The 17963-nt window shown below is 40.6% G+C and overlaps 1 protein-coding gene across 3 annotated transcripts; it reads left to right on the top strand.

Annotated features, from left to right (window-relative positions):
* The first annotated feature begins 15244 nt into the window (after nucleotides 1–15244).
* Nucleotides 15245–17164, top strand: LOC147898545 (putative pectinesterase 53). 3 transcript variants are annotated; one of them, XM_087379807.1, is made up of 5 exons: nucleotides 15245–15646; nucleotides 15811–16006; nucleotides 16126–16332; nucleotides 16413–16654; nucleotides 16955–17164. In XM_087379807.1, the coding sequence occupies exons 1-5, from the start codon at nucleotides 15276–15278 to the stop codon at nucleotides 17103–17105; spliced, it is 1167 nt and encodes a 388-aa protein (XP_087235933.1). In that variant the 5' UTR covers nucleotides 15245–15275; the 3' UTR covers nucleotides 17106–17164. The 3 variants fall into 3 exon arrangements, with proteins under 3 accessions (XP_087235933.1, XP_087235934.1, XP_087235936.1); XM_087379808.1 differs by having other exon boundaries at nucleotides 15533–15646; nucleotides 15773–16006; XM_087379810.1 differs by having other exon boundaries at nucleotides 15555–15646; nucleotides 15741–16006.
* Nucleotides 17165–17963: the final 799 nt, after the last annotated feature.

Below are 17963 nucleotides of genomic sequence, written 5' to 3' on the forward strand. Positions count from 1 at the left end.
GGCCAATGATCGAAGCATACTTTGGAAGATCGCACCATTAATTGGCCAATGATCGAACCATACTCTAGTGTAGAATGGAATATCCAAGGCACAATGATCCAAGCACTGTAGCAGCATGAGCAAATAATGTGCAGCAACATTGATCACTTCCTTCACCTAAGTGCTATCTTCTACAAAACATTGGAATTCATTTTGGAGGTCCCATGTTACCTCAATACCCATTTGCCTCCACTCAGTTTCAATCCTAATGAATAGGTCGATGTTCAAATTACAAGCTGACTCTATCAAAGAGTGATCTTCTTAGAAGCACTCCACATATCTCTGTTCAAACAAATGGTGGATACCGGCTACCTGGAAAGGCTACCTGGAAACTGAGCAAAAATTGTATGGTGCCAAGGCTTTACAGCAAGATTGATTGGCACGACACAAGTTCCACAACCACTAGACTAAAGGCATGGCAACCTAGCTATGTGCTCACAATAAGCCATAACCCAAGGATAGATAATAAAATGGATTCCGGAGTATGTTGTCTCTAAACTGTGAAGATGTTGTAAATCAAAAGGACCGATATGGCTCTAGTAGTTGAACATAGAGCATAAGCAATGCAAAGTCTGTGGGCTTCAAAAGAATGTAAGAAAAAGAGAGACGGCCTAAGTATGTAAGTCATTGCTAGAGTGACGACGTTTTGGCACAAAAATACGAGAGTTTTTCCAAATAGAAAGGACTTGTGTAAAAAGCGAACGGGATGCAAGGTGTTTGAGGAGCACATCATACACATGCTTGATACTATGCAGGTCAATGGTGTGTAAACCAGCCCATGGTTGTTTGTGATTGAGCTTTAGGATAGTTTACTTGTTTCATTTCTTAAACCAAGCTTGAACTAAATGTGATTGTCCTAAAATAGCCCATTGGTTGGAACATCATGCAACCATAGGATGGTTTAGCTCAATCACCAACTATGTGATTGTCTTGAACCAGCATGGTTGAACAAACATTAGTTATTGACTAGCCGAGTGGAATGGTTGAGCATAAATTAACAGTAATATATTTCGCAACAGAAAAGCAATGTATTATTAAACCAGAAAAGCAATGTATTAGTTTTTTACTAAACCAGCCCGGTAGTTGGAACATCATGCGATCGTGGTTGCTTCGGGTGATTGTCAGGAACCAGCATGGTTGAACAGACATTGGTTAAATGATGGCTACTTTAGCTCAATCACCAGTTATGTGATTGTCCTAAATGACCATGGTTCAACAGACATTAGTTGTTGACCAGCCTGATGGTGTGGTTGAGCAGAAATTAACAATATTATATTTTGCAATAGAAAAGCAATATATTTTATTTACTAAACCAGCCCAGTGGTTAGAACATCATGCAATTGTGGTTGCTTCCACTCAATCACCAATTATGTGACTATCTTGAACCATCGTGGTTGAATAGACATTAGTTGTTGATGGTCCCCATGGTTGAAATTATTGTGTTTCCTAGTACTTAAATTAGTTAAATTTAATTTCTTGCTATTCGGGTCAGATACAACTTAATTTAGACTGGGATGGCTTGGACTCAATGTGATTATCCTAAACCAGCCCAGTGCTAGTTTAAGACAAACATCAATTACTAATGGAAATTTTGATTGAAATTATAAATTTCAAATATGAAAAGTAATATATTGTTATTTTCTAATTATGAAATATTATTTTCTAATCGTGAAATTCAGAATTGAAAAGCAATATACTTGTTATTGTCTAATATGTGAAGTTGAGACTATCAGGCTAAACTAGCCCGGTGGTTGAAATTATAAATGCCCTAAACAAACCCGATAGTTGAAATTGTAATTATCCTAAATGTGTCCTAAGCTAGCCCAATGGTTGACTGTCCTAAACGTGTCCTAAACCATCCGAGTGATTGAAATTGTGACTGTCCTAAACCAACCCAGTAGTGGAAATTGTGACTATCCTAAACCAACACGGTGGTTGAAATTGTTTTGCTTCTAGTAGCTTCTTAAGTTCAATTATTAGATTATTAGTTCAATTTAAAGAGAATTTAAATTCATTATATCCTTTAATTAGATCGTGTTTTTATGCGTACTATGTTTTGTCTTAATTTAGTAGTGCAAAAAGGGGGCTCACTCTGTTGTTCCATTTAAAATAGGGCTCAATGCTCTATTGTTCCTGCATGTTGGGTCAGCAGATGGAGTTGTATCTCAAGTTTATGGATCAAATTCCTAATATTTCAATTGGTCAAAGGAGCTTTGAGCATTGTAAGCCCTAGTACATCAGGAAACTCAAAGATAGAAATGTTTATTGTTGCATTAAAACACACAAAGAGTTTGACCTAACCTCGCAAGCTATGAATGACTTGAGATCTAGTCATGTTGGAGCATTGCTCCATGGGGATCGATGCCCATGTCTCCCCGATGAATGTGTAGTCTGTAGGCCACCTAGATCCTCATCATGTGTTGCAAGGGAGAGTAGGTTTTGTAGCCTAATGTCTCTCTTGGAGCTAGTGGTTTGTCCACCAAAGGGAGACCGTGATGGGCATCGCATTGAGTGCATTCATGCCACATGCAAGCATTATAGTCTAAAGCTGAAGAAAGCTGAAGAAGAAGACATTTTATGTCTATCCAAATGAAATGAGGGAAGACAACCATGTTGCTCTAATTGGAGGAGATTTGAAAATATCAATGTTCAAAGGATCCGATAAAAAGAGATGGCTACCATCGTATAATAGCACTCAACCAAGGGAGCTTATAGGTCACATGGTTCAATCCATCCCAAAATGTGTGCTTCACAACTTCATGGCTAGCTGGTAGGATAAGCAGTTCAAGGCGTGCCTTGGCAATTTTCCCCATGACACTATTGTCTCTATCATACATTTTGCTAAAAATTATTCATTTCAAGAACAAGATGAGATACAAGGTGCTCACTGGTACAACAAGTAGATAACAATTCTGTGCATATAGTGTATAGCCATTTGCTTGATTCTTCTATGGCTGCTGATGCCAGTCTGCTTGCTAACTCACAATAGTCTAGGTCAGTGCAATGCACATACCATTTCCACATTTCAAATGATAGGGAACATGACACCTTATTTGTGCATCATGCTTTTCTACTACATTGGGAATGGCTAGTAAAAGGGAAATATCCTCATGCAAAAAATATAAAACAACATTGAGTGTGGTCAGATGGTGTTACCTCACAGTTTAAATCAGCCCATGTCCATATTATACATTGTCTCAAGGTTCAAATCCCTAACCGATTTAGACATGATGTGGAATTTCTTTGGGTCTAGCCATGGCAAGGGTGAACATGATGGATGTGGTGCTATTATTAAGAAAGCTCCTTTTAGACACCAATTAACAGCCCTCAAGAAAAGCTTAATGATTCCCATGATGCTGTAACATGGCTTACAGCCAACCTCTCCACAGGGGTGCATTCAATATACAATAAACAAAGCCTTAAGAATAGTGTTGTACACAGAGTGTTCCATGAAGTGAAAGTGGATGAAGTGCAAACGAGAAGCTCGCACGATTTCAAGAAAATTAAAGGAGTCCATGGTCTACATATCATATGGGGCTTTTCAAATAGCCACCTGATGAAAACAAGAAAACTTTCTTATTTCTGTAGTGCGTGCATCATAGGGGATCATGACAATTGTGAGAACGTTGTAACTGTGAAGACATAGGAGCAAGTTCAAGTTTTCCCTTTGTGCTCAAATGGAGTGACAAACAATGGACAGACAAACAACAAATCACCACAGTTTGGGGAGAGTTTAGATGATGTCACTGATTGTCTGGAAGAGGGGGATAACTTTGTAGTTGTCACTGCCTCTAGGGAGAACGAGAAAGATGACCCATACTTTTTGTTGGAGTGCACAAAATCTAAGCACAAGGTTGATGAAGCATTTAAGGATAATTGGGGAACAACCTATGAGAAGTGGGTTGTAGTAGTCAAAGCTTTAATTTGGTACCAAAAACATCCAAGAAAGGCTGCAATTACGAACTGCCACATAAGAGTCCACAAACATTTGTGTACTCTCATCTAATAAGAGCTATTAAGTTCCAAATGCAACTTGTGCCACAATAAAAGGACACGAGTGTCTTCAATTCGGATTTAAACATGCATGAGCACATCTTGGGGTGTCTTGGAGTGCAGTGGACAAGGACAACTAAGATAGTACTAAATAAAAGTAGTCTCATTGCAAGGAAACAATATTCCACTATCCTAGAAAATGGAAAATTTTTTTGAGACTACGCTTCTTTTAGTAAATCTCAAACTAACCACCGCACTTGTTTTTGTAAATCCCAAATGATAAATCCAATGATTGTTTTAAGTATATCCCAAACAACCACTGCATTGGTTTTATTAAATCCCATAATGAATTCACAAATGTACAAATCCTAAATGTACGAATTGTATGCCATTCATCTTGTAAGTTGTAATAATAGAAGCAGAGCACCATGTTGGTGGTTGTTAATATCCTAGTGTTTAACTAACCATTGCGCTAGCGACCACTTATCTTGCACTATTGCTATGCTCTCCTAAAATTTGTTGCAAAGTGCTATACTAAAATAGTCCCCTTTAGGCTAGTTATCTTTAAGTACTATTAGATTTCAACCATCGGGCTACTCAAGACATTTAAGTATTAACATGGAAGTAGGTCGACACAAAATTAGGTATTACAAGCACCATAGATCATGGATGATGGTAGTCTGAGAAAGTCCACAAGTCAAAGAAATGCCTGCAAGATTTTTTACTTTTTCAAAAATACCATGAAATTTTGCGGCTCAATGAAAATCCAAACTCCCAACTCTCTTATCAACCTCTCTATCACAAGCATCTCCCAACTCTTTAGCCTAGTCTGATGCATTATTGCAAGGCCTCAACACACTCTTCCCACCAATTGCTTGCTACTCTCTGCCTGCTTGTACACCCATAGTAACTCTTTTTGCTGGTGGTCCTCTTCGTTTTGCTCTCAATGCTCTATACATCGTCGAGCCTCAGCCATGTCCTACCAAAAGAAACATATGTCATGAGCTTGACAAGTACCTTAAAGGAATATGAAAAACGACAGCCATGGAAATGAATATTCACATATCTACTACCTTCATATCAAACGGCCAGCTATGGAGCATGTCCTCCTTGTAGCTATTTTCCTCCCTCATCTCTAGGTCTCTTTCTACGAGGAGGTCATCCAACATTGTTCTCAGATAGAACATGAGAATTCTAAAGTCTTTTGGGTATGCCATAGATTTGTAGTTGGTGGACCAGTGTACAAAGTTTTGGGGATAGATTTCATAATGGGCTCTTAGTTGTGTCTGAACTGCACTTAAATAGGGAGAGGGTTCATTGAGCTTGGCCTACTCATTCTTCTTTCATTGAGCTCAGCCTACTTCATATTGTGTCTGAACTACACTTAGATAGAGATAGGGTTCATTGAGCTCGGCCTACTCATTCTTCTTTCATATAACCTGACATGTCCACCCTCTCATCATTCAACTGAGGTGGCTAGTCTTCTTTGTTAGCATGTTGGAACTCTAGAAAAGATATGCACTAGATAATGTGTGAGCAATGACTTCTATACATGGAAGTTACAAAAAGAATCACAAATACATGGGGTGATGTCACAAGAATCTATGTGAGGACCTTCAATTACTCACCCGCCAATTACCACCACCACACTTGCATGATCAATAGAGTGCAAACTGCAGTTAATTACTAGTCACCAGGCTTGCATGCTCAATAGAGTATAGTTAATTGCCAGTCATCAGGTTTGCATGCTCAGTAGAGTGTAGATAATTACCACAATTAATTACTAGGATGGTGTCACAAGAATCTATGTGAACTCCTAAACGAATGAATTGTAAACGATTCCTAAATCCTAAACAAATGAATTGTATGATATTCATGAAGCATGCAGGAGAGTTCATTGAGCCCGGCCTCTCATTCTTCTCATCATTTGACTGAGGTGGATAGTCTTTTTTGTCATCGTGTTGGAACTCTAACAAAGATATGCAAAGATAATGTGCGAGTAGAATAATACTAGTGATAATAGAAGCAAACCACCACGCTAGTGGACTAGTGATAATAGAAGCAAACCACCACACTGGTGGTAGTTAATATCCTAGTGTGCAACCAACCACCATGTTGGCGACCACTTATCCTATATTAGAGGGGTGGTCAGCCCCTAAAAAAGACTCAAGTAATATATGTCCAAGATTTACTCTTATACATTGCTTTCAGTGATGGTAATATTTTGACCTTGACAAAGTATTTGTCCCTCCTTCACATTTACCTCCTATACAAACCTATTGAAGTTGCTGAGAGAATCCAAATTGGGCTTTTGAAGAGCGACTAAGGAGCTCCTAGATGTCACGATTTCAAATCAGGGGAGGAGAGACTCTCACACTGTGCTGCAGAGGGGGAAGAAATATTGTGTGAGGAGCTCCCGAACTATGCAGAGGGTGAGGAAAGATCATGTGAGGAGCATTTAAACTATGCAAACATGTTTTGGAGCTCGATGTGTCTAGGGGGGTCCATTACGAGGGGGGATAGAAGTTGCAGGAAGAGTGCAAGGGAGAAAGAAATGGTCGAGAGGGATAGAAGATGAAACAATGAAGGAAATGGAATAGTGGAGGCTTAAGTTTGCAGTCCAAGTGCAAGGGAGAAAGAAACAGTCGAGAGGGATAAAAGATGAAACAAGGAAGGGAATGGAATAGCAGAGGCTTAACTTTGTAGCCCGACTACAAGGAACTATCAAGGTGAGAGCCACTATGGTAGTTGGCCCAAATTTTCATTAATTAAAGGCACCATAACTACCTTCCATGGTAATGAGTGATTAGAGGTGATTAGGCTTCATGACTCCTTCATGATCAAACACTATGGGATTTCAAGGCATGATGCATCTACCTAGGGAAATTTGATCTCTATCTATTTTGTAGAGTTGGCTTACTATGAGGTAGATTTACTAGTGTGCAACGTCCCATGGCAAGCGACTAGCCACATCAAGGTTCTTGAGAATTGATTTAATGAACTCAAAAGGGCTCTCATCCTCCTTGATTTAACACCATCACTCGCCTCTACCTCACCTGCGTCATCTCCTTCCTTCCCCCAAACAACATCAATCCCAACTTTGAATCAACTTCTGGCTTTAATTAGCTTCCAACTTCACTAGAAACATTTAGGGGGATGAATACTTCGTAAATTTATTAATGTTTTATGTGTGTTGCACTTTGTAATATGCAAAACTATGCATTTTTGGAGTGCATGAGAACATACGTTGTTATATTCCCAATGACGTCCTTCATAATTCATGTTGTGAGTGCCATGTTGTGCAAAGGTACACAATATATATTCTCATGCAAGGCAGCAATATTTTCATCAAAATCCCTTGCTGATCCAACTTTACTCATTCCTCTAGCACAATCTCATTAACTCTTCTTGCTTGTAGGTTCTCAACTCTTCTTTGTTTTAGGTAATAGACTTGTTACTTCTCAAGTTTTCAATCTTTATAACTATGAGCCACCCTACATGGCTGCCATACATATTACAATACCTTGGTCATTTCTTCTACCTGCTTCCTAACCTCAATCACCTAATTCCATCTCGCCCCTAATCTTCCGATGCGCAATAACGTCATCTTTCGAGATGATGATGATTTGCAAAATGTTGTAGGCAGGGAACAAAATCAAAAGACCACCCTCACAGAATGGTTCACTTACAATCAGTTGCAATATGACGCAAGCAACTTGCTGTATGGTGACTTGCTAGACAAGTTTGTTTGGAACAAAACCAGTAAGCAGTGGACTAGAAGACAAAAGGGGAATACCATCGTTCGGATGTACAATATTTCCCCCTCAGCTAGTGAGCTCTACTTCATGCGTATGCTTCTTAATGTGTGCATGGGATGCAAGTCCTTTGATGACCTACGTACTTTTGACAGTCAAGTGTACCCTACTTTCAAGGCAACATGCATAGCACGGGGATTGTTGGAGAGTGATGATGAATGGTTTGTGTGTATGCAAGAGGCTGTATTTTATCAAAATAGTGCACAACTGAGACACCTATTTGTCACAATATTGGTTTTCTGTGAGCCAACATCTCCTCAACTCTTGTGGGAAAAATTTTCCGCTGAGCTTTCGGATGATTTTTTTTATATATTGGAATCAAGTATGGGGAATTTAATCGGTCGTCGTGAACTAGCGATAAAGAAGGCTGTATTGCACTTGGAGCACATTCTTCAACAACATGGGCGAAGGTTGGCTGAGTTTGACGGAATACATGTTGTAGATAGAACATCTTTGTCAGAAGCTAGAAATGGCTTATTGCAAGAAAAAATAATGTTTGATTGTGTGAAAGAAGCACAGACTACCCAGCAAATGGAAATGTCCTTGAATCACTATCAACGTGCTGCATTCGATCGAATTTTGGCAAGGGTCTATGGAGATGGTGGTGAGGTCTTTTTTCTCGATGGTATAGGAGGGTCTGGAAAGACCTTTCTCTACAATTGCTTGCTCTCTTGATTGCATGGGGAGGCGCTCATCACTTTGGCATGTGCATCCTCTGGGATTGCTGCATTGCTACTAGCCAATGGATGCACGGCACACTCACGATTCAAGATACCATTGGAGCTGGATGGTACTAGCAGTTGCAATATTAAGGTTAATAGTCAACTCGCAGATGTTTTGAAGATGGCTAGGCTGATAATATGGGATGAGGCACCCATGACTCACCGGTTTGCTTTCGAGGCACTAGACAGAACATTGCGAGATATCATGTCTAATGAGCAGCTTTTTGGTGGGAAGGTGGTATTGCTGGGGGGGGATTTTAGACAAGTCTTGCCAGTTCTTCCAAAGGCAGGACGAGAGGACATTGTCAATGCTACCTTATGCCACTCAAGGATTTGGGGTTGCACTACAGTATTGAAGTTGACGGAGAATATGCGGGTCCTTTGGAATGGTGATAATTGTGCTGAGCAAGAGTTCATGCAATGGGTTCTGGACATTGGCAATGGGATAAATAGATGTATAAAAGAAGATACTGTTGTGATTCCATCGCATATGCTTTTAGAGACAAAGTCCACGGAAGGCCTCATTGGATGGGTGTATCGAGGGCTTGCAACTGTTTTGGACTGTGCACCATACTTTCGAGAGAGCGCTATTCTTGCACCTCGAAACATCGAGGTTGATGCAATTAATGCTACGGCATTGAAGGAAATGCCCGATGAGGAAAGGGAGTACCTAAGTGCAGACTCAGTGGACAACTTAGGGGGAGATTCCTTTTTATTTGCAATCGAGCATTTGAACAGTCTTGATCTTGGTGGTGGATATCCCCCGCATCGATTGGTTTTGAAAAGGAATGCCCCTATAATTTTGTTGCGCAATTTGAATCCTCACCAGGGTTTGTACAATGGGATACAGTTGATATGCAAAGAGGTTCACACGAAAGTGTTAGAAGCTGAAATCATTACTGGTACCAATGCTGGTGATAGAACGTTTATTCCAAGGATAATATTCATTTTGACCAACATTAAACTTCCATTCGACATGAGGAGACGGCAATTTCCTATCCGATTGGCATTTGGCATGACAATCAATAAGTCACAAGGCCAAACATTGTCTGTTTTGGGGCTATACTTGGCGACACCGGTATTCAGTCATGGCCAACTATACGTGGCATTTTCACGTATCCGAGCATCAAACGCTGTTAAGGTTTTCATTTCGCAGAGTGCGTCTGATTCCAGGGGCGAGGAGATGGATAATACTTCTACCACAAATGTTGTGTACAAGGAAGTTTTGCAATTGGCAATAGTAAAAGCCTAGGAGTATGACATTGCTCTTTCAAGCCCTCCTCAAACTTTCTTGGGTGGCGAATCTTCATTTCGGTAATCTTTGTATAGCTTTTTTTAAGTTCTTTCAATATTCCAACTATCATAGGTCTTTGGGAATGTTGGCTATTTATACAAATATGAAGTGAGATTTAATATTTCATGATTGTGTCCTTGATAATGTTTAGATTTCATTTTTCATTTGAGTTATGGGTTTGCAATACACTACAGGCTATTTTCTCTTCAAAGCCTATTGTTTTTTCCAGTATATGTAGATTGACATGTGCATTCTTTTTTTGCAATGCGATAGGATGTCTAGGCAATTCACGTTTGTCACCGAAACAAGAGCGCAAGTGCAAGGTACATAGTTGCTTGACAACCACATTTTATGTTGACATGTTTAATAGTATAGTCACTCACTTTTAGAAAATTACAAATCCTGTGGGCTGGGGATCTCTAGAGAGAGCGCAACTGTTGTTGGATTTGCTTGAGCTGGAGAGCTACCTTGGGTAAGAACCGTGTACATTGTTTGTTGCTTTATTTTTGTTAAAACAAAAGGTTTTTTTGGATTATATGTGAGTCGAAAAACATGCTATTGTTTGTCTTTTAGGACTATTCCTGATTCAAGGTTTCTAATGAATCTCCACATCCACAATCCTTTGGATGGACGAGTCCATTTGGGATATTACGCTGTCCTGGCTTGCCGGCTTCATAGGGATGATGGACCACAAACCATCACTGTTCGCTGGCTGGGATACTATGAATGTGTACGGACATGAATTTTCTATCGAGGGCAAAATGGAGACTACACGTACACCTTTGTCAGCATTGTTGACAGCCCTTTGCATCTGAGTAAGTACTCTAAAGAATGAGTTGGGTTTTACAAACATACAGTATAAAAGTTTTATGGCTCAATAATTATAGTTCCTAAATTATCTTTCTATATGATGCTGGTCCAGATACGATTGTTGGTACTCCGTTGTATGTTCATAGCCACGGTGGACGCGACGGATGTGGTGGACATGGAGTGAATGGCCATTGCAAGCTTTTCCCTGCAGTACATGGCCGTAGACTTTTCCCTTAGGGATGTTTGTGTGTCTATTGTAGATTTTGTATGTTCAGTTATGACTTTATTTATGGCTATGTATTTGGATATATCGATCAGTACTTTAATATAGCTATTGTATGTTCAGACATGTGACTGCACTTTTGGATGTGATATTTTGAAGTACTTTGTCATACAGAAATTTTTTTTTGGACATGGCGGATGTGGAGTACATGGCCAGCACAGGCTTTTCCGTATAGTACATGGCCGCAGACTTTTCCCTTTAGGGATGTTTGTGTGCCTATTGTACGTGGCGGATGTGGAGTACATGGCCGGCACAGGCTTTTCCCTATAGTACATGGCCGCAGACTTTTCCCTTTAGGGATGTTTGTGTGTTTATTGTAGATTTTGTATGTTCAATTATGACTTTGTTTGCACATGTGTATTTGGAAAGAGTTTCACATGAAAGTGTTAGAAGCTGAAATCATTATTGGTACCAATGCTGGTGATAGAATGTTTATTCGAAGGATAACATTCATTCCGACCAACCTTAAACTTCCATTCGACATGAGGAGAGAGCAATTTCCTATCCGATTGGCATTTGGCATGACAATCAATAAGTCACAAGGCCAAACATTGATTGTCAATAAGACAATCAATCCGGTATTCAGTCATGGCCAACTATACGTGGCATTTTCACGTATCTGAGCATCAAACGCTGTTAAGGTTTTCATTTCGCAGAGTGCGTCTGATGCTAGGGGTGAGGAGATGGATAATACTTCTACCACAAATGTTGTGTACAAGGAAGTTTTGCAATTGGCAACAGCAAGAGCCTAGGAGTATGACATTGCTCTTTCAGGCCCTCCTCAAACTTTCTTGGGTGGTGAATCTTCATTTCGGTAATCTTTGTATAGCCTTTTTTAAGTTCTTTTAATATTCCAACTATCATAGGTCTTTGGGAATATTGGCTATTTATACAAATATGAAGTGAGATGTAATATTTCATGACTGTGTCCTTGATAATGTTTGGATTTCATTTTTCATTTGAGTTATGGGTTTGCAATACACTACAGGCTATTTTCTCTTCAAAGCCTATTGTTTTTTCCAGTATATGTAGATTGACATGTGCATTCTTTTTTTTGCAATGCGATAGGATGTCTAGGCAATTCACGTTTGTCACCGAAACAAGAGTGCAGGTGCAAGGTACATAGTTGCTTGACAACCACGTTTTATGTTGACATGTTTAATAGTATAGTCACTCACTTTTAAAAAATTGCAGATCCTGCATGCTGGGGATCTCTGGAGAGCGTGCAACTATTGTTGGATTTGCTTGAGCTGCAGAGCTACCTTGGGTAAGAACCGTGTACATTGTTTGTTGCTTTATTTTTGGATTATATGTGAGTGGAAAAACATGCTATTGTTTGTCTTTTAGGATTGTTCCTAATTCAAGGTTTCTAATGAATCTCGACCTCCACAATCCTTTGGATGGAGAGTCCATTTGGGATATTACGTTGTCCTGGCTTGCCGGCTTCATAGGGATGATGGACCACAAACCATCACTGTTCACTAGCTGGGATACTATGAATGTGTGCGGACACGAATTTTCTATCGAGGGCAAAATGGGGACTACACGTACACCTTTGTGAGCATTATTGATAGCCCTTTGTGTCTGAGTAAGTACTCTAAAGAATGAGTTAGGTTTTACCAACATACATGTATAAAAGTTTTATGGCTCAATAATTATAGTTCCTAAATTATCTTTCTATGTGATGCTGGTCCAGATACGATTGTTGGTACTCCGTTGTATGTTCGTAGCTGTGGTGGATGCGACGGACGTGGTGGATGTGGAGTGAATGGCCGTCGCAAGCTTTTCCCTGCAGTACATGGTCGTAGACTTTTCCCTTAGGGATGTTTGTGTGTCTATTGTAGATTTTGTATGTTCAAGTACATGGCCGTAGACTTTTTCCTTAGGGATGTTTGTGTGTCTATTGTAGATTTTGTATGTTCAGTTATGACTTTATTTGTGGCTATGTATTTGGATATATCAATCAGTTCTTTGATGTAGCTATTGCATGTTCAAACATGTGACTGCACTTTTGGATGTGATATTTTGAAGTACTTTGTCATAGAGAATTTTTTTTGGATATGGCGGATGTGGAGTACATGGCTGGCGCAGGTTTTTCCCTATAGTACATGGCCGCAGACTTTCCCCTTTAGGGATGTTTGTGTGTTTATTATGGATTTTGTATGTCCAGTTATGACTTTGTTTGTGGATGTGTATTTGGACATATCAATGAGTTCTGTGGCTTTACTTTCGGATGTAATATTTTGAAGTACTATGTCATAGAGATTTTTTTTGGTTAGAGTATGTTGCTTGCATTTAAATGTTTCTTTTGTTATATTGTTGGTTTTAGACATTTTAGCATCTTGAGACCCCGCAGAGCGAGTCGCTAGCCCGTCATAGACGGGTCAGGTTACTCGTTGTTATAATGTTAGGTGGACTCAAGAGATGCACATTCAGGAGTGAGTTTCCTTTCTTGGGAGTCAGGTAAAGATGATAGGATTATTCAAAGAGGATGAGAAATTAAATGATGACTTCGCACCTAGAACCAATGTCAAATTCTACGTATATATATAAAAATGCTCGATTTGACTAAAGTGGTGCATCTAGGATTTCAGCAGACTCATTGCGCCGAATCTGCTACTGCAATCTTGAAGAATGTGTCTGATTGGTGATGCTGATCAACCGTCATTGCTGCCCAGCCCAGTATTTGTGCTCACAGTTGTTCTGCTATTGAAATTAAAGGTAATATTGCCGCCCAGGTCATTGCTCCTGCCGACAATTCAGACGTGGCATATCATAGAGGTGCAATTTAACAGTCTTAATTGAAACACAGCTGCTGGACTTGAGGATTTTACAACCCAGATCGAGCTGGCTCGTAGTCGCCAGGCGGATGCATTTCAGGTCATGTTAGAGCCCATTTCCGCGTTGGGCTAGGCTAACAAAAATGCTAGGAGCTGGCAAATGCAAGCATGAGGACAGAAAGTGTTCCCACGAGGCTGCAGTAGCATGTGACGGAAGCAAGGCAGTGTGACAGGCATTGAAGAAGGGCTGGAACAGCGAATGGGAGAGCTCCAGTGAGCCTTGGCCCCGTAATGTTAGGGTGGAGAGCAAAAAATCAAAAATGCCAAGTTTTGGCATCGAGAATTGCGCTGCTCCTCATGGGAACAGAGCAAGCTTTGACAGGCTTTGGCATATGTTGGCATTTTTGCCAACGCGGGAATGGGCTCTTAGAGCTGGTCAATTAAGTTCGATCAGTATCAACATCATTGCGGCCACGCTCACTAATGCGGCTGCTCGAAATTGCTGTTGATCCGTTAATTTTGACCCATAATTTATAAATATGACAGTGTAGTTGTTTCAGAATAGAGATAACTTTTTGGTCTTTCCTGCTGATAATAACCATTGCTGCGTGAGATCTATTAGTTTATTAGGTCGTTCGATTCACAAATGATCTGCATAGCTCCTAGGTGTTATTGCTTTTTTTAAAGAAAATTCATTCCTGTTTGTGGAGGATATTGTATCACGATGCTGATGAGATTGTAAATCAAGGAATGATTTAATAAAGCCCAAGAAAACTACACCAATCGAAAGCTAATTTCGAGAGCGACAATCTCTCCAACGGAGAATTTCCCAACCCAACACATAAGATGCAAAGCTTGAAGTTCGAGAGAAAAGGAAGGCTAATGATTCTCAAGTCACCGACACCACGGAGAGAGCGCGCTGGGGCCGGGGAAAAGAGAGAGACACTACGAGGGAGACAGCAGCAAAGACACACCACGAGGGAGACGGCTGCCTCTTTATCCCAACTATTTCTGCAAGAAATGGATTCTCTTAGCAACAAAGTTAAATGAATCACTCACCAACAACACATCAAATGATCGGCAAGAAATGAATTCTCGGTCATTTCCACGCCCAAGAATTTAGCTCGAGGCCAATCGATTTTTTGCTACCATTTTTAGAAATGAATTTCTTCGAGAAGAGATGAACTTCTTCAAGTAGAGATGTCTTCTCTGGTTGCTGTTGCTGAAGAATATGATTGCCTTATTCTTATGTTGGTGGTTTCCATGCTGGAAAGCCATCACCATCCCCACCAGACCCAACTTCCTTGTTCCTTTGTTTCCCACCTTTCATTTTCCCACCGTCTCTCTCCATCATCATTCCTCCCGCACCAGCATTTTACAGCCGTTTGTCCGCCTTAAAAGCTTCTTCTTCCTGTATCGCACTCGCAGAGATTTGCCTTTTGCCTGCATAAACTTGTTCTATGTATAAAATTCTTCCCTCTCACCTCTTTCTTCGACTAAGGCAGTCGACCCTGCGTGCACGACCCCAGAATCACTAGAATGCAGCTGCACGTGCTCTTGTCTTTATCCATTGTCTTCGCTCCGCCTTTCATTGCTTGCCACTCATTGCATCCGCAACCACCAAGCCAGCTATCGCAAGATGATGGCTGGACTGAATGGCTAAACTATATGAGAAATACGTCAGATGGCTCTGCTTCGAACAGCTCGTCTCTTTCAAACCAGCTAGTTTTATTTACAGATTCTGCGTGCACGAACGCATCCGACTCCACAATAGGCAGCAGACCATGGCGTAGAATAATCGTTGCTCAGAACGGTTCTCGAGACTTTACGACGATCCAAAAAGCGGTGAATTCGATTCCAAAGTACAACCAACTTCAAGTCCTTGTTTGCATTCGAGCCGGAGAATATAGGTGAAGTTCTCAATGCTCAGGCTATGCCCGTGAAAGTGATCTTTTCTCATCTGTCTACTCTGGGTTATCCTTGTTACAATTTACAGAAATGTAGTTCAAAGCAGCAATCCGGTTTACGTATCGCAGCTCTCAGTCTAGAACAAGTCTTGGATGGCCGTGAACAGGGAGAAGGTCACAATTCCCAAGGATAAAGAATTCATAACCTTCATTGGGGAAAGTACGGGCAATGGCACCATCGTTGTGTGGAACGATACCGCGTCTACTCGCGATCCGAAAAGCGGCCTCCCCTTAAACACCTTTCACAGCGCTACCGTGGAGATCAATTCCAACTTCTTTGTTGCGAAAAACATCACGTTCAAGGTCAGCATTGTACGTACAACGTAGTTGCTCAAGTCTCCGTGGTATTGTTGATATCTTTCGATGGTCGATAAATTATCTTCTCTGACAAAACTTCGTTCCACTACTTACGTTTGGTATAGAATGATGCTCCTCCGGCGCAGCCTGGACAGATTGGGGGTCAGGCTGTGGCTTTCAGAGTAACAGCTGACTGCGTTGCGTTGTATAGCTGCAATTTTATCGGGTATCAGGATACTCTCTACGACCACCGAGGGCGCCATTACTTCAAAGATTGCTTCATTCAGGGGAGCATAGACTTCATCTTTGGCAGCGGAAAATCTTTGTACAAGGTGGGTGCAGTCTCATCTCCAGCTGCAAGATCACATGCCAACTTTCTGGATACCTAACGCGCAGTTTCCGTCGTCTGCAGGACTGCTATATCCATGCGGTTTCAGCTGGGCAGTCAGCGGGGTACGTAACAGCCCAGAAGCGGAATAAGCCATCAATAAATTCTGGGTTCTCGTTTTTGCAATGCAATTTGACGGGAGATGGGAGCGTGTATCTAGGTCGAGCCTGGGGCAAAGATTCAAGGGTAGTGTTTGCCTATACGTGGATGGATAGAATTGTGGTTCCGGAAGGCTGGAATGATTGGGGAATTCGAGGGCGACAAAAGTAAAGTCGACTGCTCTCTAAATTCTTCTCTATCTCTCTCTTTCTCTTTCTCTCTTCGATCTCTCTCTCTCTCAGCTGCTATTGTTGCTTCACTGTCCTACGCAGACCAGCAATGGCTTTTCTCTCCGAACTGTTGACCCAATAAAATATATTTGCTGCCTGCTTCCCACCATTCCTTCGAGCTCTCGTTGCTTCCAACAAACCCACATGGCACATGCAGTCCGGAGCTCGCAAAAAATACCCATAAAAGATTGACTTTAAGGTTTAGAGGATAGATGGCTGACAGAATATGATCTGCAGGACCGTGTTCTACGCGGAGTATCAATGTACAGGGCCAGGAGCGAACAGCAGCTTTCGAGTTCCATGGGCTCGGCGGCTGACAGCATTGGAAGCCCAGCCCTTCTTGAGCATCAAGTTCATCAATGGCGATTCGTGGCTGGAAGAATTGTAAGTCATTTGTAATCTAAACTCCATTGCCGCACTTTGGCTTATATGAAGGGCATAAGCCCATCAAGGGATAAGAACTTGTTCTATACACTCAATTTTGACTGAAAAGTGTTCAAAACTTTGAACCAAAGAAATTGTCACCCCCACCTAAATCTATGCTTAAATTGTGTGCCTATGCATACCTTATTCTTGTGTATAGTTGGAGACATTTAAGGAAGACTCACCTCGCTCACGTCTATAAGCTAAAACCAATTGAGCTCGTTAGATTAAGAGTAAAATGTGATAACATATCAAATCCATATCAAATCACAAGCTAGTTTATGGATGGAAATCAAAGATTCTCACCATAAACAAGAGTTCAATTTTTTACATTACACTTGGTTGCATTGATATGCCCAACTTTTTAAAACTGGATATATAAAATGTTGAGCGTTGCAAATAAGATGCATTATTGCACTTTTTTTTAATTACATTTTTGTACAATATCTATTTTACATGAAATGTAGGGGCTCCAGTGCCTCTCCATTACATTATGAATCTCACTATTGCAATTATTTGCAAGAGCATGATTTGCTTGAGGGACAGGAGTAAGGGGTCAACAATAAATATGTAACCCAAGTGCATATCTAATAAGCCTCTATCATAGAAAGTTTACATACATAAGGATTTTATTTTCACTTTGGAAAAAGAAGTGAGGGGATTAAATAAATAGCCATCAAATATAATCAACCTATTTGAATGTAGAGATGGGATAATTTAAAATCAGCATTGAAGCATGTAGCTTATAAAATTATGGGGTAAAAACCTTGGCGGATTCACCTCACAAAGGATAAATGGATGTTGAATGTTTTGGTCCAACCCC

The sequence above is a fragment of the Dipteris shenzhenensis genome, chromosome 9 (assembly GCF_047967505.1).
Source record: "Dipteris shenzhenensis isolate YYH24624 ecotype China chromosome 9, Dip_SZ_1.0, whole genome shotgun sequence".
In the NCBI taxonomy this organism is placed as follows: domain Eukaryota; kingdom Viridiplantae; phylum Streptophyta; class Polypodiopsida; order Gleicheniales; family Dipteridaceae; genus Dipteris; species Dipteris shenzhenensis.